The sequence below is a fragment of the Rhineura floridana genome, chromosome 11 (genome assembly GCF_030035675.1).
Source record: "Rhineura floridana isolate rRhiFlo1 chromosome 11, rRhiFlo1.hap2, whole genome shotgun sequence".
In the NCBI taxonomy this organism is placed as follows: domain Eukaryota; kingdom Metazoa; phylum Chordata; class Lepidosauria; order Squamata; family Rhineuridae; genus Rhineura; species Rhineura floridana.
The window spans coordinates 2,390,768-2,414,367 of NC_084490.1; the positions used below are offsets into that span (position 1 = coordinate 2,390,768).

The following is a 23,600-nucleotide window of genomic DNA, read 5'->3' on the forward strand; positions in this document are numbered from 1 at the left end:
TGTCAGGTTCCTACCTGCTCGTGGTTACTGCCTGTCACTAGGCACCACCAGGGACTCCACCAGTCCGGACCACTCTCTCATGGTTTCTCTCCCCGCTCTAGCACAGATCTCAACAGATCCCCCTGCTAGGCAACCACCAGTAACGTCCCAATACTAGTATTCCCAGAGACTCTGAATACTGGTATTGTTATTCTCTTCACCGCTGCCACCATTTGTTACAGTTCCCCTTCAGCCTTGGTCATTACCTTACCCTCCCTTCTGGTCTGTGAAACCCCAGCCAAGGATCAGGCCTTTGGTAAACCAAATTAAGTATTTATTACAGATAACAAAGCTAACAAGATTAACAAGATTTCTTCTTAAGGCACATAAGCATATGGTTTTACTCAATACTAATCCGAACTCCACCTCCCTCCTTCTTCACGCTCTCACCAAACAACCCACTCAGTTCTCTTCTCCCCCCCCCCCGATTCCACTCTCACTCTTCCTTTTATACATTCAGCCATTTTAAACACTCAGCCAATCATCTCGCATTCTACTGCCCATTCACTCCCCCTCCTCTTTCACTACTTACCATATATCTTCTAAACAACCAACACTTACCCTATATACATTAATATAGGAACATCACAGGGGGTCCCCTCTAATGTGAGGTTTGCAGCAGGGCAAGCTGCACACACACCACCCTGTATGTCAAGGAAACTAAATGCTTGCATAATATTACTACTTATGTTCTGTGTATTTTATATATTTAAATGTTTACACTTAATGTCTTGCAATAGGCTTGCAATAGGGGGAATAGATAGAAGAGGTGGAATGGGGGGGGGAATGGTGTGTTTTACAGCCTCCTCTCCCCCCAGAAATGAAGCAAGATGCTGAAGGGTTGGTTCTGAAAAGAACTGGATGGAAAGTCTTTCCAGCCTAGTGCGATGAAAGTCTTGAGTTGACTAGACAACTGGTGGCTCATGAAAGCAAAAACTGCAATGTGTTGGAAGATCATTTGCAAGATGTGCATACGAAGAAATCCAGCCGATGGCAAGCTAGAGAGCTGCTGACTCTGAAGAGGTCAAGGCGGGCTGCAGGGAAATTGGCCAGTGACAGAGGAGGTGGACGTTGGTGGCCAACTTGAATATGCCTTCTTGATTTGACTATGCCTGTTGTCTGGGGAGATGGTGGATAATAAAACTACCTGACAGGGAGGGAGTAATTCCTTCAGGGGCTGCAAGAGAGGCGTGTTCCCGTCTTCATTGGCCAAGTGTTCTGTTCCTCCATGGCAAACCAAAGAAATAAATGTAATGTGTAGTTTCTTTTTCTGATGCTTTTGATTCTGTCTTGGGTCTTTTCTTATATCACTTCTCTTCCCCCCCCCCTCCCTGAAGGCACTGTATTTTTTACACACGCACATACAGTTCCTGTTTTGTAAGGATCAAACTGCAATAGAGATGTCAAAGATAGCATTTGCAGAGCAGGAGTTGTAGTCCAATATACAACTGAAGGGCACCAGGTTGGCAAAAGTTTTTAGAAATAGGAGCTGATGACATAAATGATCTGAAGTCACCGGGGGGGGGGGAGGAGAAGATCACATGAGTTCCTGTTAGTGCAATCACAAAAAGCTCAACTCGGTAGCTTCTATATAATTTTTATTACTACTTTGCAATTCTATATGTACGCAGCGCACGCTTTGAGAAGGAGCACATCAGCCAGCTGAGTGCTGGTGTGAGTGTGTGTGAGACCTCTATGCAGCACATACAAACACAAGTCAGGTTTTTTAAACACGCATGTACCGGTAGATTTGGTGCATTCATGCATGCCCCTGCTCCCATTAGAAATATTTCTGCATTTGCCCCTTCTGAACAGGCCCAATGCATGCACCTTCATCTCCGTGCGTTCAGCTTGAGTTTGCATGCGCAAAATAAATGCACATATTCAAAGCACACTAATAACCCCCTCTGAAAGGAGCAATATTTACACAGTGGCACAGCATTCACTCATTTACACCCTATTTACAAATGCAACATAGCCACATTATATATACAGACTCCTAAGAAGTGTAGGAAGGGGGCCATGTAATCTAACTGCTTCCTTTTGGCCTCGTATAGCCTGAGAGGTGTAAAGCTGCCACTTTGGACTGGAACTGTGTTGGAGGGCTCATCTACTGGGCTGTTCATGAGCACTGTAGCCTAGCCATGTTTACTTGCAGATGTTCATGTCAATGTGCACAGGATTACAGCTTCAAAGGCAGACAGACAGCTAGGCTGCAACCAACTAAACTGCGCTTTCTACAGGAGCTTATTTTTGCATAGAAGAGTATTCAGTCATGTACAGACACAAGTTTACCCCTCCCCATGAGAGTAGGACCTTAGAGACTGTCCCTTATTTTAACCCTAAAGATTCCCTGAGGTGGTCCGTTGCACACCTTTTCCTTAAAGGAGAAGTGCATAGAAGCGGTTTGTCATGAATGCATCCCTGCAGTAGGTTCAATCTGGGGGAAAGTCCTGCACAAGCCCCATGGAAATGAAAGGAGTTGGCACAGGAGTAACTGCCCCACTGTGGTGCGTCCTCTGCATTCATAGAGAGGCACAGAATGGAGGCTGTAACGCACTCTGAGCACCAAAGATGGCACAGCTGGCCTGAGAAATGGGAAGGGGGCGATTTTGCAGCCAGAACAAAGAGCGGAAGTCTCTGCTTCAGAGTAGACAATAGGGGCAGAGTCCACTTTGGATTGCTATGAGAAGAAGCCAAGCAAGCCGGGGGTTAGAGCAGCCTCTCTCCAATCTGGTGCCCTCCACCTGGGTTGGTGCTACAACTCCCATCAGCCCCAGCATCATGTGGCTGTGCTGGCTGGAGCTCCTGGTGAAGGTGGGGGTTTGAGTCCAAAACAGCTGGAGGGCACCAGGCTGGGGAAGGCGGCATTAGATCGAGGTGTGGTGGAGCTGGGCCAGGACCCTTGTGGTCTTCCAAAGTGCCTTGAAGCCCACCAAGAGACGCCACCCCAGGGAGATGCTGGTGTCCCTCTGCATGTATGGCAGGTCACTGCTTGGAGGTGGTGGTGGAAGATTTAAAATGAGTAGCACCTTTTGTTCTGTCTCTGTCGCATCCCCCCACCCCCCCTGGTCATGCGCGGAGCCTCCGGCTGAGCACGTAGCGCGAGGCCATGGCCAGGTTCCAGCGGTGCTTCTCCAGGATCCGCCGGCACTCTTCCCGCGAGTGGGAACTGATGTGGAAGAGCTGGTCCACCTGTTGAAACAGAAGCAGCAGTGCGTCAGAGTCACTGGGGCCAGGAAAGGCTTCTGGGGGCCGGGTAGAAGGGAGCTGGGGGCAGGAACTTGCATCTTCTATTTGACTTGTAAAAAAGAGGTCCCGGGCTTCTGTCCCATCGCTTAGGAAAGGATACGACATTGGAGGCTTTTTAGTTTAGATAAAAGGCAAGTCAGAGGAGACCTGGGTTCAAATCCCCACTCAGCCATGAAGCTCACTGGGTGGCCTCGGGCCAGTCACCATGAGTCTAACCTACCCCACAGGGTAGTTGTGAGAATGAGATTGGGAGGGCGAGAACCATATTTGTTTGCCAAGGTCCTTGGAGGAAAGGTGTGAGAAATATAATAATAAAAATGGTAGAAAGATGTAGAATTGTGCATGGGGTGGAGAAAATACATAGATAAAACTTTTCTCCCCCTCTCTCATAACACCAGAACTCGTGGACATCCATTGATGCTGAATGTTGGAAGATTCAGGACAGACAAAAGAAAGCGCTTCGCACAGTGCAGAGTTAAAGTATGGAACTCAATTCCATAAGAGGCACTGATGGCAACCAACTTGGGTGGCTTTCAAAGAGGATCAGACAAATCCTTGCAGGAGCGGAAGGCTATCAGCAGCTATCATTGCCTCCGCAGTCAGAGACAATATGCCTTGGAATACCACAAGTGGGGAATGCCCTGTTGTGCGCAGGTCCTGCTTGCGGGCTTCACTTTGGGGCAACTGGTCGGCCACAGTGTGAACAGGATGCTGGCCTAGAGGGGCTCCCTTGGGCCTGGTCCAGCCTCAAGGCCTCTCCTGATCCTCTTATGCTGCAGCTGTGGACTCCCCTAACTACAACCTTGGTGGAAAAGTCACCGCAAGGAGATCCCCCTGGGTTCAGAACCTATCCGAGGATGGAAACTAGCTTGAGGAATTACGAAAGGGATATAGTTGAACCTTTTCCAAGCTGGTGCCCTCCAAATGTTTTGGACGGTACCTCGCATCAGCCCCAGCCAGCACGGCTGAGCTAGAGGGCTGCCTATCTTGGGATCTGGGGCAAGGGCACTACTGCCAGGGCATTGGGTCCCACACCTTCAGTATCTGGGCTGCTTTGTGAACATCCCAGCCGTGCACCCTCAAGGCCTCGCGACACTCCTCCATCGTCGTCCCGTGGACCCTGTCTTCCACCTGGACAGGCAAAGAGGGAAAATGGCAAGAAGAAGTTGGAGAAGCCTACGCCGAACTATTCCCAGGGCAGCTTCCAGCTCTGTAGTTGAGTGAGAGCCAGGACTCCTGGATTCTTCTCCATGATTGTGCGTGTCAAGGGGGATTTGGGAGGGAGGGCAAATGGAGAGGGCTCACAACAAAGAAGATGAAAAAAAAAACCCTGCTTCTACCTGGTTTTCTAAGAAGGGTATTTAACATGGCATGGGAAGGAAAGCTACATGCTTTATATCTCAAAGGTCCCAGATTCAAACTCTGGCACCTCCAGAGACTCACCAGGGTTTCCCAAAGTGGTCGATATTGATCCCCTGGGGTCGATGGGAGTGTGTAGGGGGTGGATAAAAACCTAGGGCTTGAAAAGGGCCTGAGGGTGGCTAAGATGTTTACAAGGTACAGCAGGAAAAAATTGATTTGGAACTATGAGAGCTCCAAAATAAAGGGCATGGGCATGTGCAGAGGGCATCTGCCTTGCCAGTGAGGAACCTCTGTATTTAAGAAGATGCTTCTGCAATGCAATAGTTTTCTCAGATCAGGCCACTTTATTTCCTTGTTATTGTTTATATTTTATGATTCCTAATAATGGTGATTGATGATCAATAAATGTTGATTTGTATCAACATTTGTATACCACCCCATAGCTCTCTGGGCGGTTTACAACAATTAAAATATTAAAAACAAATATACAAATATACAAATTTAAAAACACTTAAAAAAAAACCAATATTGTTATTTCTTCACTTTACTTCACTAGCATTCCTCAGAATTTGGGTTGCAAAAACAGTTCCCCAACCGGGTCTCTACAAGCCAGGGTTTTTTTTGTTGACGAATCCACATTCTTACCTCCTTGATTTTCTTCTCTATCTCACTCAGGGTCGGCCTTTGCCCACTGGAGGGGGCTGAGGGTAGCAGCAGGGGGGGCCCTTTGGGGGCCGGCCTGGGCGGCCTCTGCTCCTTCTCCCTGGCCCCTGCAGAAAAGTCAGGTTTGGGCAGAGCCCAGGAGGGGAGGGCTGGATTCGGGAGCCGGGAAGGCGGCTTAGGGCCCCGATGTTCCAGCTGCTGGGCTGGAGGGAGAGGCCCTGGAAGGTCACTGAAGCGCCGCTGGAAAGGAACACTGGGAGGGTCCACCTTGAAGGGTGGGAGACGAGGTTTGCTGTGCAGGACGCTGAATTCCGAAATGGACTCTAAGCTTTTGGAGAGGCCTGAAAGGAAGAACAGAGGCGAGGCTAAAGGCAAGAATGGGTTACAATGTCTGCAGGCTTTTTGGGGGGGGTAGGAAGGTGCTGAGGACCCGGACTCCTGGGTTCTATCCCGTCTTGGGCCTAAGAAGTTACTTTGCTCTGGGGAAAGTGACCGGATCAATCGGCCTTCCCCAACCTGGTGCCCGCCAGATGCTTTGGCCTGCAACTCCCATCAGCCCCAGCACTGATCAAGTGCTGATGCGAGCTGCACTCCAAAACTGCTGGGGGGGGGGGTTGAGGATGGCTGAAACAGATACTCACGAGCCAAGTGCATGAGCTGCTGCTTACCCCCAGTTCGATTCTGGGGGTTGACATTCCCCGCCTGCGCTTTTGGTTTCTTCCTAGAATAGAACACAACACCCCCTTAGTTACATTTTTTTTAAATTACATTGTATAATAATTAATAGTTACCAGCTTGGTGCCCACCCCCACGCCCCGACTTGACTTGCAGCCAACATGAAATCCTGAGTTGGCAACCCTTTTGCCTCCCTCCATTGACAGCCTTTTCTTTCAAAGCCTTATTTTCATGCCTCACTGGCTGCAAGAATCGTGTTAGCCATTCTTGATGAAGCTCAGGACTTTTTGTTTGTACTATTGTTGCCTGAAAACGCAACTCTGCCATTGACCCCTAGGTGGCACTGCATGCAACAGTACTAGCTGTCGCCCCAACATCATTGCTACACGTGACTCTTTGCGTGTGTGCGTGCGTGTGTGTGTGTTAGGAAAGACCACTCCCCATTCCCCCCACATACTCCTCCATTCGGTCTGGAGCGCCCCATGCACGCTCAGGGTCAACGTCCCCATGACCCAGGTGCACAAAGGAGTGTCGGATGGGGAGGCTAATCTGTGGGGTCCCAGCAGGGGGCGCTTCATCCTCTGACATCACTGTGGAAGATGGGAAGATGCCCACTTTCAGCGTTCGCTTGTTCTGTCCTCTCCACGTGGACAAGTCAGGTCTGGAAGAGGTGAGAGACAGAGAGGACCTGGTAAGAAAGAGCCGCCCAATGTTTCACCACCCTCCAGACCCTAGGTTGGGATCAACTAAGTCCTGCTTGGAGTAGACCCATTGAAATTAATGAACCTAAGTGGATCACGTCCATTAATTTCAGTGGGTCTACTCTGTGTAGGACTTGGTTGAATACCACCTACTGTTTGTTTTGCTTTCTGTGTGCACAGTTGGGCTAACTCGCCTTTTCTTGCCCAAGGCCCACAGTTGCCATTGGCCAAGTCTTCATACCAGTGGTGGGTGAAGGCTCACACTCACACGCGCACGCACGTACACAGCAGTCATATTTACAGCACACAGAGACCCCACATACACACACACCCCTCAGGTGACCTGTGCAATGCTGCTCAGGAGATGAGCTGTTCTTGCCCTCTCCTCACTCAATGCAATGATTGATCTGATGACTGGGGAGGGGGCAATTTGCACCCCCAGCAGGTTTCTGGGCTTTAATCTCCCCCCCCCAGTAACCTGATGGCTTTATTCATTTTCTTTTTACCACTTCTGCCAAAATTGGCAGGGGGCAGAAAATATGAGAGAGGGAGAGGGAAAGAGAGAGAGAGGGGGGGGGGGGAGAGAGGGAGAGAGAGAGGGAGAGGGAGAGAGAGAGAGAGAGGGAGAGGGAGAGAGGCAGGAAGGCAGGTAACCAATAGTGGTAAAGTTTAGGTGGAAAGAGAAAAGGTAGTTGAAGGAAAAGGATGCCAGGGAGGTAGAGTTTGAGGACTAGATACTTGAAAAGTTGACACCAACAATGAGACAGAAGTCAGGCCAGGACACAAGGAGGGGACTGATGTGGTTCAACCAATGGGGCTTGAAAAAGAATTCCCACAGAAGCTCTGCACAGAAAGCAGGGCCCCGCTTGCGAAGTAGACCCAGGTGTCCTGGCTCACCTGCCTTCAATCACCGTGACCGTGTCGTTTGCTTCAAGCCGCAGCCAGCCGGGCTCGTTCAGTTCTTGGGAGGCCTTCACTTCCTTAGGACGGAGCTGAGTTGAAGGGAGAGACGGAAGGGTGATGGCCACGCACAGGAAGGGGTGCTGAAGGTGGATCTTGTGGGTCGGGGGGTCCTGCCTGGACCTACTAATCCAAGGGCGACACCTTTTCCTTCATATTCCAGCCCTGCTCAGTTTCTGGTGGTTTCTCTCACATTATATAAATAATGTGAAGCATTTTTTAAAAAATAGTATTCATTAGTCTACACCTGGGTCGCCCAACCTTTTTTTGGACGTGGGGTCACATTTGGAAATCTAAAGAACTGTTGGCAGCACCACAAAATGCCCATTTCACAGAAGGAAAACTGGCGGTGCTCAGAGCCTCCCCTGCCAGCATAAACCAGGTGAAACACCTTCACACACCCCAAACAATCAGATGCTCCCCCTTGTAAGAGAATGCCTCCAACAACAAAATACCTCCATTTAAAAACTGAAACAGTGGTAGGGGGAAGGAGGCTTGCTGGGTGCCAAGGGGGGGGTCGGAGGGTACCATTTTGGGAAGATTGCCGCCCTGGGCTCCTGCTGGGAGGAAGGCCGGGATATAAATCAAATAAATAAATAAATAAATAAATAAAGTAGACCCATTGAAATTGATGGACACGACTAACTTGGACCGGTTCACTTCAGTGGGTCTACACTGAATAGGACTTAGTTGGACACAAGCTTTTGCTTTCAATTACCATCAACACACTTCCTGAAACAATCCACGCCCCCCCTCCACAGATGTACATCCCAGTGAGGAAACTGGAAATACTGATCTGCAAAAGAGCCGACTGGGGATGACAGATGGGAGATGCACTCAAAGCTGAGCCTGGCTTTGGCCCTCAGTGCGAATTCTGCAACAGGATCCAAACTATTTTTTATAATGTGAATTGGGAGAAATCCACACCCAGGTCACCCCGGGGCACTGACAGTTCCTTCACTCACCTCTTGCAGCATGCTGACAATCTCGCGGAAACGGGGTCTCTCCTCTGGGTTGTGGGCCCAGCATTTCAGCGCCAGGGAGTGGATGCCCCTGGGGCAGTCGTCTGGGCGTTCGAGCCGTCTCCCTTCTCTGTCAATCTTGAGCATGATCTGGGGGAAAGGAAGGGGTGGCCTCAGCAGACACACACACACACAGAGCACCATAAAAACTACCGCTTCATTGTGGCATTCTCCATCCCGGACCAGAGTCCGCTTTCTCAGGTGCATGAAATGTCGTCCACAGCAGTGTGCAACTTGTCTGTCTATCTGCCACACAGACACAAGCACATTGAGAGAAACGGCACCAAGCACAACAGCAGGAATTACAGCAGCTGAAGCTATTTGCCTGTTGTCTGCCTAACCCAGGGCCAGCCATTCCAATTACCAATAGCTCTCCAGCGTCTCAAGCTGAAGGAAGACCTTTCTGATTGTTTTCAGTCAGGTGTGGGGAACCTTTGACCCTCTGCATGGTGCTGAACTACAACTCCCATCATCCATGGTTATTGGCTCCACTTGCTGGGGCTGATGGGAGTTGTAGTTCAGCAGCCTCTATAGCACCAGATGTTTCCCCACACCTGTTTTAAGGGGAGATGCTGCAGATTGAATCTGGGACATTCTGCATGCAAAGCAGGCACTCTACTCCCCCCCCCAAGCTGTGGTTGCTCCCCAGCTGGTGATAGCACAATATTCTCAGCTTTGCTGTGCTAATTTAACACCTGCCGTGGGAAACTGATCCCGAATCAGTCCTCAATGAACACAATCAAACTTAACAAAAGCAGCAGACGCAATACAATGAAACCATCAAATTTCAAAAAGCCTTTTAAGCAGAGACCTATCCCAGTCTGCGTTAGAATTGCTTTTAATGTTTTTTTTTAACAATATGTTTTTAAAGCTTTTTTAAAAATGTTTTTAACGTTTTGTATTTTAAGGTCTTTTTATGATGTCTCAGAGTGTTTTTAGCATTTCTGTTTGCCGCCCTTGGCTCCTACTGGGAGGAAGGGCGGGATATAAATCGAATGATAAATAAATAAATAAAAATAAAAAATTAACTGATAAGTATTTTCTGAAGCCACCACTTATAAATTATGGGGTTTATATTTCTTATCCTTCTGTCCTTTCCTTTTTCAGGTTAACAAAATGACAACAACCACCCAGCCCTGTAATGTAGGCCAGTACTCTTATCCCTATATTGCATATGTTGCCCATGTCGGGTGTGTGCAGCTGAGTTTCAAGAACTGGAGTCTTGCCTGAAGGTACTGCACAAGTTCACGGCTGAATTCGACTTGAATCACGAGAGGCATCTAAGGTTAAAATGCTCTTAACCTGTGTATTCACACAAGCCTGGGAATTGTTGGGTAAGATTAAGGTTAGGGAGGGACAGAATTTCTGGAGGATTAGAGTAAGCCAACCTTCTGCAACTTGGCGACCTCCAGATGTTTTGGACTGCAACTCCCATCAGCCCCAGCCAGCATGAACATGCTGGCTAAGTCTGATGGGAGTTGCAGTCTAAGACATCTGGAGGGTGCCAAGTTGGGAAAGGCTTGCGTAGGTTCGACTCATGACCCTAAAGGTCCATCTATTCCAGCTTTGAAGCAGAAGCCAAACAAGTGTCTCTGGGAACCCCACAAGTGAGTCATGAAAGCAGCAAAGTGATTTTCCGCGGCGTGTTCCTGGCAACAGGTATTCAGAGATTCTGACCTGTCGTCCTGAGAAGCCCATCCAAGGCTCCTCACAGTAGGAGAACATCTCCCAGAGGGTGACCCCAAACATCCACACATCAGAGGCACTGGTGAAAATCCCCATGCGCAAGCTCTCTGGGGAGCACCTGAGAAGACAGAGTGGAAGACAGCAAATAAGAGCAACCCTGAAGCAAAGTGTAGCCAGCGTAGTGTAGCGGTTAAGAGTGTCAGACTGGGACCTGGGAGACCAGGGTTCAAATCCCTGCTCAGCCACATGAAGCTCACTGGGTGTATCTTGGGCCAGCACTATCTCCCAATCTAAGCAACCTCACAGGGTTGTTGTGCAGATAAAATGATGAAGGTATGAACCATGTGTGCCACCTTGAGCTCCTTGGAGGAAAAGTGGGATATAAATCTATTACTACTGCTATACTACTGCCTTTACTACTACTACTACTACTAATAATAATAATAATCATATCATCATCCCTGTGCCATGCTAGATTGCTCATCCCTGACCTACATACCTCAGCAAGAGCTTAACCAAAGCAAAGCATATTGTAAAACTTCAGCACTTCTGCAAACTAAGTTAAAATAAAAATGGAAATGGACTGCCTTTAAGTTGATCCCGACTTATGGCAACCTTATGAATAGGGTTTTCATGGTAAGCGGTATTCAGAGGGGGTTTACCATCCATTGCCTTCCTCTAAGTTAAAATTAGCCTTGTCAAAAAAGCAATCCACGGGCACTCAAATCAAACTGGAGCTCTCTGTAGGACTGCTCCAACTAGACTCCACTGCAAGTGGATTTAAAAAAAAAAAGCTTTGGGAAACTTGGGCTGTTGTAGGAAAATAAATAACCCTTCTTGGAAAACCTGAGCTCCACGGCCAGCCAGCTAATCAAAACACACCTCGCAAGAGGTCGGTAGGTTAGACAGTCAGGATTAGCACTTGCAAATAGAGGCTATAATAAAGACATGCCGAAGAAGACTCAGGCCAAAGGGGACCCTCCATCTAGTCCAGCCTCCTCTTCTCACAGTGGCCCACCAGATGCCCCAGAGGAAGACCCCCAAGCAGAACCTGAGCGCAAGAGCACCCTCCCCTCCTGCAGGTGGTATCCTGCCTCCGACAGGGGAGGCACAGTACAGCCATCGTGGCTAGTAGCCACTGACGGCCTTCTCCCCCCTCCACAGATCTGTCTCGTTCTCTTTAAAAGTCACCCAAGTGGGTGGCCGTCACTGCCTCTTCCGGGAGCGAATTCCATAGCTACTCTGCGCTGTGTGAAGAAGCACTTTCTTCTGTCTGCCCTGAATCTTCCAGCATTCAGCTTCACTGGATGTCAGCAAGTTCTCATGTTACCAGAGAGGGAGAAGAACTTTTCTCTCTCCACACCATGCATAATTTTATACACTGCTATCACGTTGCTTCTTATCCGGCTTTTCTCTAAACCAAAAAGCCCCAAATGCTGCAATCTTTCCCGACAGCGGAGTCTCTCCACCCCCTAGATCATTCTGGTTGCCCTTTAAGGAGCCTTTTCCAACTCCACAATATCCTCTTTGAGGTGAGGTGTAGCCATTATCTACAGCCTTAGCACTGAGTGACACGAGACTTCCAAATGTTTATGCAGGGTTGGGAATGCCCACGGCAGTCTCAAGGATAACTGGGCTGGAATTGTCACAGGTTCTGGGAGGGAAATGGGAGGTGACAGGTGCCAAGCTGCCCATTATTTTAATCCTGACAATTTCAGAACACATCCCTAGACAGGAAGATGAAGAACAGACACACACAAACACACACTGCCATCCCTTCAACCCAGACCAGTGACAGTTACTTAATGGGGAAGTCAGTAGAGAGGAGAGCACTCTGCTCATGCACAGGGACACACCATAATTTCACATGGTCCAGACTGTGGCTCAGATTACACCCTGGATTCCATGACTTTTAGAGACCCCATTCCCTAAATCAGGGCACAATCAAACTCGATCAAGCTTCTAGTCCTCATGCCCCCGGTTGAGATATCTTCCCCGAACAGCTGGAACAAATTAAACCAGAACTGTCACTAGAAGCTAAAATGATGAAACTGAGGTTGTCATACTTTGGACACATCATTAGAAGACAGGATTCACTAGAAAAGACAATAATGCTGGGGAAAAACAGAAGGGAGTAGGAAAAGAGGAAGGCCAAACAAGAGGTGGATTGATTCCATAAAGGAAGCCACAGACCTGAACTTACAAGATCTGAACAGGGCGGTTCATGACAGATGCTCTTGGAGGTCACTGATTCATAGGGTCGCCATAAGACTTGAAGGCACATAACAACAATAACCCCGAACCAAAAATGAGGCAACTTCTTATTTCACCCCCTTCAGTAAGATCTACTGGTGGTGGTGGGGAAACTGCAGTGAGGATGCAGCATAGTGCCCCCTTCCCCAGGGTGAGGGCTCTGTGGGGTTTAAACTCCTACCAAGCGAAAGGGATGCGCCGGTGGACAGACATGATGTAGCGGTCACTCTTGCTGGAGAGCGGCCTCATGAGGCCGAAGTCGCTGATCTTGGCGCTCTCCTCAGAGGCCAGGAGGATGTTCCGCGTGGCCAGGTCACGGTGGACAAAGAGCTTGGACTCCAAGTAGGCCATGCCCTTGGCAACCTGCAGGGCGTAGGTCCAGAGCTGGTGGAGGGGGAAGGGCGGCCTCAGTCGGTCGTAGAGGGACCCCAGGGGGGCCAGCTCCGTCACCTGCAGAGAGCAGAGGGTTCAAGGGACCTTCAAGCAGCCCATGACATTCGCTTGACCCGAGGGAGGACCTCTCCTGCACAAGCCTTGTTGAAATGAATGGCTTTCCACAAAACTTGTGCAGAAGTACCTGTTGCGTCGGCTGTGTACGCACCACACATTTGAACACACCAGTGAACACACGACTTCCCCCACAGAATCCTGGCAACTGCCATTTACACACATGCACACACAGAGCGACAATTCCCATCACCCATAAAATTACAGTTCACAGGATTGTTTGGGGGAAGTCATGTGTTTTCAATGTATGGTGCATATACAGCCATTGTGTCCCCAATGACCTCCCCCTTCTTTTGCTGCTGAATTGAAAATCAGATCATTTCAAATGCCTACTCCCACAACAACAATGTCCCTAGGAGCCAATGAGCATGAAATGGGAGAGTGTTAGCTACTGAGAAGAGTCTTCTCAGTGGCTAACTCACCTCCTTTCATTCTGATTGACTCCAGTCAGCAGGAAACGACAAGGAAGCATGTTAGAAGACTCTTCTCAGTGGCTAACACACTCCCTTTCACACTGACTGACTCATAGGTTGCTGGAGACAATGGGACCCTGCTCCCCAAAATTTTTAAGAATTTGTTCCCTCCAGCATCAAAAAGTCATTGTTGGCCCTACCAGCTCCCCCCACCCATACCAAGACAATCTTCCCAGACAACCCAGGAGTCCTGGTGCCCCCTGGACATCCCTTTGACCCAGGTGTGTGCACAGATGAAGACCCAGGAGTCCTGGAGGTGAGTGTGGTGAAGGGTCCTCCTTCTGTTCCACCTTCCCTGAACCTTGGGCAGAGTGAAGGCACTATGACATTCAAGCAGCCTCATTTACCATCTTGAGGGGTTGAGTCAGCACCACCCCGTGGAGGCGGAGGAGGTTGGGATGATCCAGGCAGCACATAGCGTTGACTTCGTTGAGGAAATCGATCAGGGCACCCGGGTCACAGGAGACATCAGAACGCAGCGATTTCACGGCCACAGGGATCTGGGGAAAGGGACACAAGAGCCTGAGAGGAGTCTGGCTGGATTGGACCAAGGCCCAGGAAGACCAGCACCTCTTTCCCACAGTGGCTGGACAGATGCCTCTGGGAAGCCCACCAGGAGCACACTGGGATGCCAACAGCCCTCTCCCACTGCTTGCCCCCAGCGCTCGTTATTCAGAGGTAGACTGCCCCTGAACATGGAGGACCCATTGAGCTATTACTGCCACCCATCGACAGCCATCGCTATTGGGTGGAGGGTGCTGGGTCAAAGCCTGTCTATCCACTGAGCACACTGTCCTATCTACAACATGGTGCGTAGGTTTGAAAGTGCCGGGTTCAAATTCCTGCTCAGCCACAAAGCTCACTGGGTGGCCTTGGACCCACCACAAGCTCTCAGCCTGCCCTGCCCCACAAAACTGTTGTGTTGTGAGCTTCTCTGGAGGAAAGGTGGGCTATGAACCAAGTGTGGGCAATCTGAAGTCCTTAGCTCAATTTGGGGGGGGGGAAGCCCAGAAGAAAAAACAGAGGGCAGGAAGGAGAAGAGGACAGGATAGAAAAAAGGGTGAGAGAGAGAGAGAGAAGGGGTGGCAGACAAACAAAGAAAAGGGGTGATTCCACCCACTGCTGGCTTCGGCCCCACCCCTCACTGACAAGTGCCCCCCAACCACATCACATCCCATTGAATGCTGCCTCCCCCCAATATAAACAAAGAGGAAACAGACAGCCTGTCCGCAATGGTCAGCTCCAATGCCCCAGGGAAGATGACAGTCACAGAGGGCGACTGTTGCATTGACAAGCCAAGAATGAGGAGAACGTACAAGTCCCCCTCTGGGCACGTTCCACTCGGCGCGGTGCACTATCCCGAAACAGCCGTCTCCCAGGCGCTCCCGGATCCGTAAGTCCCACTCGCTGATCAGGCACTTCAGGGAGACGTCAGCATCCGGCCGGGGGTTTGTGCAGGGCTGGGGGCTGGGGGGGTCTTCATTGTCTGGGCTTCGTCCCCCAGTGAACATCTTCCAGCGGGGAGGCATAAGGAGAGTACAGCTTTATAAACTTCCATCCTAGCTGTGCTGCACCCTGTCAAATCTCCAGCACCCACAGAGGAGCCAAAGGGTGCCAACAACACCCCCATCTCAACACTGCAATATTGCGCATGCCGTTCCACACAGCCCCTTGTCCTATTTTGGCAACACCATTTGCAGGACCAAACAGGTCAATTCATGCTTGCCACGGCTATTCCCTGTATATACTCTCCTTTACCCCAAACCTCAGCCGCACCCACTGTTGGCAATTTATTAAATGATAATTATTATTCTATCTCACCCTTCCTTGCAGCAAACACCGAAGTAGTAAAACAATACAAGTGACAATAAAATAAAACATCTTTATAGCAAAAACAATTAAAAACTGTAACACTTAAATTTAAAAACACGTAAAGCAACGTGTCTATACATTCCCTACAACTGCCGTGTTTCATGGTCCACAGTCAGTGGAAGAAGGTGGCTCTGATATCAGTGGTGCAGTGAATCCGTTCCAGGTTTTAGTTAGAACATTCAAGGAGATGTCCAAGGTGCTTCACTGCCCAACTGACATCAGAGCCACCGACCTCCACTGTCCACAGTTAAGGAAAGTTGGGTACATCTCTCCAGGGGTAACACCTTACAACAGAAACCATTTTGAATCACAGAGATCCAGTTTCAGGGATGGAGGGAGAGATTCTAGGAAGAACAGACTCAGACATCTACATGCATTCCAATTTAATATCCAAAAACCACCCCCCAGGGTCTCACGCCCTCAAGTGGTGACACAAAGAATTACACTTCCTGTTTGTTGGACAAGAGGGCAGCCATCTAGACTGGCCATCACATACGAACAGCTGCTGCTTGCTGGACCTGTGTGTGTGTGTGTGTGTTTTTCTTCAGGGGAGGAGTAAAGTACCCACCTTATACACCCAGGACATAGGGCGCTGGCCTTGAGGCTTCCTGCGCTTCAAGGCCTCCTCTAACCGTCTCTGTCCTAAAGGAGAGAATTTTAAGAACGGGTCACCGATTTCTCAGACAAAGTTGACCAAAATTCTCTAACCAGGGTTAAATTATGCAAATGATGACACTTTGCTTATACCGGCTTCTTTGACCGAACTGGTTAAGATTTCAAGACCCACATTTTGACTGGAAGCCTTTAGCACAGGCAGGCGTGATGGAGAGAAGGGAAACCATTGTTACCCAATACTCCGTGCCTTTGGGCAGGGGACAGAGCTATATTTGAAAATAAAAAAGGATCCACTTTTGACCACAGAAAGACTTGTTCCACTTTCTGATGGCCTCTGAAGTTTCACACCAAGCACAGCCCACATGTGCAAAACAATGTACCTCATAAGCACCAGAAACTTGTTTTTGTTCATGAGAGCTCAGTTTCCAGGGCTGCTGAATTCTACACTGTGAAGCCCATTGTGGCGTGCCAATCCTGGCACAATTCCTCCTGTTGCTCTGGCCCCAAGCCCCTACCCAGCCTGGCCAATTACCCTCAAACCCTGTTACACCACCGCACACGCTGCCTGCAGGTCCCCTGCCACTACCTGGGCGTCCCATGCCAATGCGATCAAGATCAGAGGGCTTGACGTAATCAAAATGGCCCGGACGGGTGACGTGAAGCTCGTTGCGGATCTTGTCATAAAACTGTTCCAACTGGATTTCAGACAGCAGCTGAAAAAGCCATTCCGTGCCATCATCTGGTGCCATCGGGGCATCTGCTGGGGGTGAGGGAGGGAGGAACAAAAGCAAACAGGGCACAGTGGTTACCAGCAGGGCTGTGGAGTCGGTACGCCAAACCTTCGACTCCGACTCCTCTGTTTTCCTACTGTCCGACTCCAACTCCGACTCCAACTCCACCCAAAATTGCTTCCAACTCCACAGCCCTGGAAAGGGCCGTAAATGTCTTTTTAAATTGGAAGCTCTCATAGGAGCGTTTTTATCGCTGCCTGAATATGTGCTGATCTTGGCATCACAGCATTTGTCTTTATCTGGGTCCTGTGTCATACACTGACACACAAAATGTTTTCCACCTTGAGTTATGGCGAAATGCTCAACTACAGCTGACTTCATGAGAAAGCTTCTTTGACATTTTGAATTTATATTTTTGTCAATCAAAATTTATTTTGAAGCCGGAGTCGGTACATTTCTACTGACTCGGACTCCGACTCCACCCAAAATTGCTTCCGACTCCGACTCCACGACTCCACCTCCAACTCCACAGCCCTGGTTAGCAGAAACCTCCATGTCAAGACAGGCAGATGCATAAGTGCCATAATGCAGGGCACCTCCGGTTCTGACTGGGGTGAACTCAAGTAGGAATTTTGTGCAGGGCAGACTGGCTAGTGGCAAAAGAACTTCAGGAGAGCCCCGCAGCAGCAGCTGGATCACACCAAAGGAGGTCCATCTAGTCCAGCGTCCTACTCGCACAGTGGCCAGCTAGATGCCCCAACGGGAAGCCCACAAGCAGGACCCGAGTGCAAGAGCACTCTTCCCATGTGTGATTCCCAGCAACTGGTGCACCGCAGCATAACGCCCCCAATACTGGAGGTAAAACTTAGAATCATAGAATCTTACGAGTTGGAAGGGGCCCATAAGGCCATCAAGTCCAACCCCTGCTCAATCCAGGAATCCAAATCAGAGCATTCCAAACAGATGACTGTCCAGCTGCCTCTTGAATGCCTCCAGTGTTGGAGAGCCCACTACCTCTCTAGGGAAATGGTTCCATTTACATATGGCTCTAACAGTTAGGATGTTTTTCCTGATGTCCAGTTGAAATCTGACTTCCTACAACTTGAGCCCATTATTCCACGTCCTGCAGTCTGGGGTGATTGAGAAGAGATCCCGGCCCTCCTTTGTGTGACAACCTTTCATGTGCTTGAAGAGTGCTATCATATCTCCCCTCAGTCTTCTCTTCTCCAGGCTTAACATGCCCAGTTCTTTCAGTCTCTGCTCACAGGGCTTTGTTTCCAGTCCCCTGATCCTCCTCTCTGCCCTCCTCTGAGCCTTTTCCTATTTGTCCGTGTGCTTCCTAGCAGCCATTAAGAACCTTATTCTCCTTCATGAATTTGTCTAATTGCCTTTTAAAGCCATCCAAATTCGGGGAGGGGCATCACTACATCTCACGGGAGTGAATTTTGTAACTTTAGCTCTGCGCTGTGTGAAGAATTCCCTCCTCCTGGGTGGCCCCACAGGTTTCTAGTCTTGCGGCAGAGTCTGTGCGCTGCCTCCGCAGCATGCACAATTTTATGGGGAAATTTATGGGGAAAGGCCATAGCTCGGTGGCAGAGCATCTGCGTTGTATGGAGAAGGTTCCGGGATCAATCCCTGAGGCGTCTCCAGGTAGGGCTGGGAATTTCCCCCGCAGGAAACCCTGGATGGAGACCCATTGCCAGTCAGACTAGACAGTACTAAGCCAGACAGACCAATGGGCTAACTCAGAATGAGTCATTCTCCTGTGTTCCTTTACACCTAAAAAGGCCCCAATGCTGCAGCCTTTCCTCACAGGGGAGTCGCTCCAGCCCCTTGATCATTTTGGTTGCCCTTTTCTGAACCTGTTCCAGCTCTACAATACCTGTTTTGAGGTGAGGCGACCAGAACCATGCACAGCTTTCCAAGTGAGGTCTCAGCAATTAAGGCTGTACTAGGGGCTGCCCTTCTGCTTGCTTCGCTCACTAATCCTGCTATACCCCAACCTACAGAAACCTCAAGCCCTCCCCCAGCTCCCCTGCCAGGCCCCCCTAGCCCTCCGTCCCTCCCCTCCCCAATCCAACCCCAAACTCCACCCCACACGGGTGGCCAGAGCCCCCCACCCCCACTTGATTCACCAGAGCCCCCACACACACATGGGTCACCAAACCTCCCCCAAACCCTCTTCCCCCAGGGTGCCAAAGCTCCCCTTTCTCCCCAGGGGTCGCCAAAGCTCCCCCTGCTCCAGGCAGCTCCCTAAAACACCCCCCAAGCACTCACCACAGATTGCCTACCCCATTTATCTCGCTGCTGCTGCCGCCGCTCACCCACCCGCCCCCTGTGCTGAAGCGTCCACAGGTAGCATGACACTTACAAAAATATAAAACAGTAGGATAGGATAACAGATCTGTATAAATGTGGTATCGGCAGTTTTATTTTCAATCCCTTTGCTAACGATCCTAAGGAAGGAATTTGCCTTTTTCACAGCTTCCGCCCGGGGTCAGCATCGTAATCCATGTATCCTCTACAATCCCATCAGGTCTCATTCCTGGCCAGTCACCTCAGGGTTTGAATCTGTTTGTGTCCTGGGTGTAGCTTGACTCACTTACGCAAGCCATTCTTTTCTGCAGTGAAGCTGCTCTCTGCTTGAGGCCTGGATGGGGTAGGTTGATTTGGGAGGAGTCACTGGGCTCATTTACAGGAGAGATGGATTAAAGATTCAGGCCACCAGGATTAAAAGGACATTCCTACTGCCTGCCACCATTCAAACTCACTACCAATTTTCTCTCTCAGTCCTTTTTTTTGGGGGGGGGGTAGGGTGAAAATATCATTCCCATCAACATTTTTTGCAAACTCTGAAAGGATTTGCCATTCTGTGTTGTTGCTGTTTCCCCCAGTAGGACTTTTACAGGTGAATGCCAGCCAGAAATTAGAGCAGGTAGCATACAGCAATGGGAAGTTTCCTCCCCTGTTGAATTCCTACCTGCCATCTGGCTCTTCATGGCACTGGGTTCCTGAAAACTGGTCCCTCTGAGCTGGGTGTCCAGAGCCCCTAAGTTCAGGTTGTCCTGTGTGCTGGTTGCTTGACCTTTTAACTCATGTGTGTGTGTGTGTGTGTGTGTGTGTGTGTGCGTGTGTGTGTGTGCACGCGTGCGTGTGTGGAGGGGGAGTAAAGGTGGAGAATCTAAAGAGCCAAAGGAGAGTAATCTGGCAAAACCGGTTCTGGCCGGGGAAGGATCTAGACAAGCAAGACAAGAGGATAAGGCTGAAGGGTAGACAGAGGAGCAACCCCGGACTCCTGGGTTCCCAGGAAGGGAAGGCGCTTTGATACAGGACTCCTGGGTTCCCTACAAGGGGAAGGTGGGAACCAGGAACCCTGAGGGTTTCTTTTATCTGCCCTCATGTTCATCTGGGTGTTTCTAGATGTGTGGAGAGACACACATGCAAAAATGTTGCTCATCTCTGGGTCACCCAGTCAGTCTCCTGCCTGAGGGGTTGGTGAAGAAAGTGAGGAGTCAGCGGCTGTGAGTCCAACTGGGTCAACACCCAAAACGTGCAACGGGATGAACAGGCTGGGTCACAGTGGCACTCGGATGTCTGGGTTCCCTCGGGATGGACTTGGGGGGGGGTTTCCAGCAGGACAGAAGAGGAAGCAGGAATCACCCGCTCACCTGCCCAGACACCAAAACGTTAAGCCCAAATTACAAAGTGGGTTTCTCCTTCCCGTGGACAGGTTGCCCAAGAAGAAGAAATTCAGCTGGAGAAGCATTCGCCATCACTGCATTTCTGTGCAGAGAGGAAGTTGCATCACCTGTTGGATGTCTGCCTGCCACTCAGCTATTAAAGGCACAATGCACTGCTAGTAAAAAATAAAAAAATAAAAAATGGCAATTTTCAGTACAATAAACTCTGGCAGAGTCGAAGCACTTCAAGGGGTACAGAACTCCCAGGTTTGCCTCCCCCAAAAGCCCCTTCCTCCCTCCATCCTCCCTATCCCCCCCCCATGGAATCTGCTTGTCCAAAGCTGTTTCCATACAAGCACTCCTTTGGCCCAACCCTCTGCCAAAATGACAAAGTCCAGACTGAGAGTAAATGTTGACAGGATGCTAGGAGTGAACTCAACACAGGCTGATCTCCTAAGTTTGAGTGCGGCTAGGTTGTTTTCTTATAAAAGACAGAGAGCAAGAGTCCTGGTGGAGAATGCGACCCAGCACTTGTATGCCCTCTGGATTTGGTTTGCGGGGTCTGCTTTGTGGTTGCACCATATCCAGAGGGGACGAATGCCAGATCACAGTCTCTAGCATTCCCTGGACCCTCAGTCCTTTAAAAAAGAATCCTGCCCCTCTCAAGGTTAGGAGATCTGTCTGTGTCCCTCTTACCCTGATCACACATTACCTCGTTTCAAAGGTGGCAAAGTATGCCAAAGTGGTGTGTACGCTACATATGTCTCAGCATATCACAAACAAAAATAGGGATTATATTTGTAGCATCCCCGTTCTCTCACAGCAGAGCTTACTGCCCAAATCAGAACTCCATTATGCACACACCCATAGCACCAGCCTTTGCCAACCTGGTGCCCTCCAATGGTTTGGACTACAACTCCCATAACCCCTAGCCAGTGCAGCTGTGCTCCCATCAGCCCTGGCAGAACACTGCCATGCTGGCTGTGGTTAATGGGAGTTGTAGTTAAACTTAAATATTAGGCAGGCGCCATCTCTGCTATCTTTTCGGCGCCTTTTGAAGACTTTCCTCTTCCAACAAGCCTTTTAAGTTGAGACCCATCCCAGTCTGAGTCTGTGTTAGAATTGCTTTTAATATGTCTTGTAATACTTTTAACCCTTTTTTAAAAAAAGATGTTTTTAAAGTTTTTTTTAATGTTTTTAACGTTGTTTTGTTTTAATGTATTTTAAGGTCTTTTTATGATGTTTTAAAATGTCTTTAGTGTTTCTGTTTGCTGCCCTGGGCTCCTGCTGGAAGGAAGGGCGGGGTATAAATAAAATAAATAAATAAATAGTCCAAAGCATGTGGAGGGCACCAGGTTGGGGGACTGCATTATTGAGTTTGTGCTGTGAACCAGGAAACTGGTTCAAATCTCACATCAGCTGTGAACTCCTTTGCCTGATGCAGATGTCTCTCTCTCTCTCTCTCTCTCTTTCTCTCTCAGCCTCAACTTTCTGTGGGCAAAATGGAGATAAGAACTCCTGGTGTACCTTGGAAGGTTGTTAAAAAGGGATTACAGTGAGGAAACGGAGGTGAAGGAATGCTCATAAAATGTCAAACATGATTAATTAGTGCCAATAATTAATATGGTCCCCACACACCTCAGGGATTGGGGCTCAGCACCATTCAGCTCTTGTCTCCATTTACACACTCTAAGCCCCGCCTAGACGGCCTAGAACAGCCATTGCCATGCCAGCACCCTCCCAAAGAAGTTCCATTCATTTTAAAAGCATTTATAAACCGGTTAATATTTCAAAAAACTCTAAATAAAACAGCAGAATAGAAGCACCCAAAAGCATATAAAGCAAAAATCCAGGGTAATTCAAGCCCATGAAACAGGGATCATTCGTACAGCTCAGGGCAAGCCTGGGCAAAAACATAACGCCTTCACAAGACGTCTGAAGCCACCGGTGGCTTCCCGTCTGGCAGAGGGAAAGGCATTCCATCGTACCGGGGCAACAGCAGAAAGCGCCCTTTTCCGGGCCACTGCCCTATGGTATTCTGTAGGGTGCAGTGCCCCAGATGATCTTGGTGACCTTACAGGTCTGAACAGGGGCACGGGGCACTTCAGAGAACCTGGCCCTGAGTGGTTCAGGGTTTTATATGTTAACAAGAACACCTTGAGCATGGCCTGTAGCTGACTGGTAGCCAGTGCAGTTCCCTCAGCACAGATGTAATATGTGTGCGTTCAGGTGCTCCACTTGACATTTTTTTGGACTACAACTCCCATCAGCCCGAGCCAGCACAGCCACATAGTACTAGGGCTGATGGGAGCATGTCCATGCCGGCTGGGGGCTGATGGGACTTGTAGTCCAACGCATCTAGGGGGCACCAGATTGCCTATGTCTGGCCGAGAAACCCCACATCCACCCAGCCCTTGCTGCTAGGTGCAGCGTTTCGCAGAACAGAGACACAGTAATGGAAAGTGCTGCACCGGCTGGATTTGAGCCTGCTATGCAGGTGGGAACGATATCTATGGCTGGCCTGCTGGGCTCTTGGAAGGCAACCAACTGGGAGGTTCTCCTTTGCACTCCACAATGCAGCCTTTGCCAAGCTGATGCCTTCCACATGCAGCCGTGCTGGCTGGGGGCGATGAGAGCTGTAGTCCAAAACAGCCAGAGGGCACCTGGTTGGCAAAGGCTGCCCAAGTGCAAGGAACAAGTGGCATTTCCCTGTGGATTGTGCCTTTGGACTCAAGATGTGGAGTTCATCTCCCAGGCTGGATTGAAATAAAAAGGCAGAACATCGTGTATAGTTCACCTCTAGAATTTGCTACCTCCAGAGGCAGTGATGGCCTCTAACATGGATGGTTTTAAAAGAAGGGGAGACAAATTCACAGAGGGTTAGGCTATCAGTGGCCACTAGCCACCATGGCTATGCTCTGCAGTATGCTTCTGAATGCCACTTGCTGGGAACCACAGCGGGGTGTGTGTGCCTGTGTGTGGGCTGTGGCACTCCTATCCTACTTGCAGGCTTCCCATTGGGGTAACTTGATGGCCACTTGAGAACAGGATATGCTTGACTCGAGGGGCCTCCTCTGGCCTGACCCAACAGCCAGGCTCTTCTTATGAA

At 49.6% G+C, this 23,600-nt stretch overlaps 2 protein-coding genes across 4 annotated transcripts in view; one reads left to right on the forward strand and one right to left on the reverse strand.

The window, feature by feature from the left end:
* The window catches only part of PLSCR3 (phospholipid scramblase 3), a 32,153-nt gene extending 30,849 nt beyond the window's left edge, over positions 1-1,304 (forward strand). Inside the window, exon 9 of the transcript XR_009758516.1 lies at positions 858-1,304. The gene's annotated coding sequence lies outside the window, so the exon portion shown is untranslated. The remainder of the gene's footprint in view (positions 1-857) is intronic.
* A 320-nt stretch (positions 1,305-1,624) lies between these two features.
* The window catches only part of TNK1 (tyrosine kinase non receptor 1), a 28,142-nt gene continuing 6,166 nt past the window's right edge, over positions 1,625-23,600 (reverse strand). The window contains exons 2-14 of one of the 3 annotated variants that reach the window (XM_061590939.1): positions 16,667-16,840; positions 16,034-16,107; positions 14,910-15,104; positions 13,941-14,093; positions 12,795-13,063; positions 10,352-10,478; positions 8,618-8,764; positions 7,590-7,684; positions 6,449-6,652; positions 5,958-6,037; positions 5,299-5,657; positions 4,327-4,422; positions 1,625-3,234 (exon numbers count right to left, since the gene is read on the reverse strand). In XM_061590939.1, the coding sequence (XP_061446923.1) occupies positions 3,112-3,234; positions 4,327-4,422; positions 5,299-5,657; positions 5,958-6,037; positions 6,449-6,652; positions 7,590-7,684; positions 8,618-8,764; positions 10,352-10,478; positions 12,795-13,063; positions 13,941-14,093; positions 14,910-15,104; positions 16,034-16,107; positions 16,667-16,829 (2,085 nt within the window). In that variant the 5' untranslated portion in view covers positions 16,830-16,840 and the 3' untranslated portion in view covers positions 1,625-3,111. The remainder of the gene's footprint in view (positions 3,235-4,326; positions 4,423-5,298; positions 5,658-5,957; positions 6,038-6,448; positions 6,653-7,589; positions 7,685-8,617; positions 8,765-10,351; positions 10,479-12,794; positions 13,064-13,940; positions 14,094-14,909; positions 15,105-16,033; positions 16,108-16,666; positions 16,841-23,600) is intronic. The other 2 variants (XM_061590937.1, XM_061590940.1) reach the window with 2 other exon arrangements.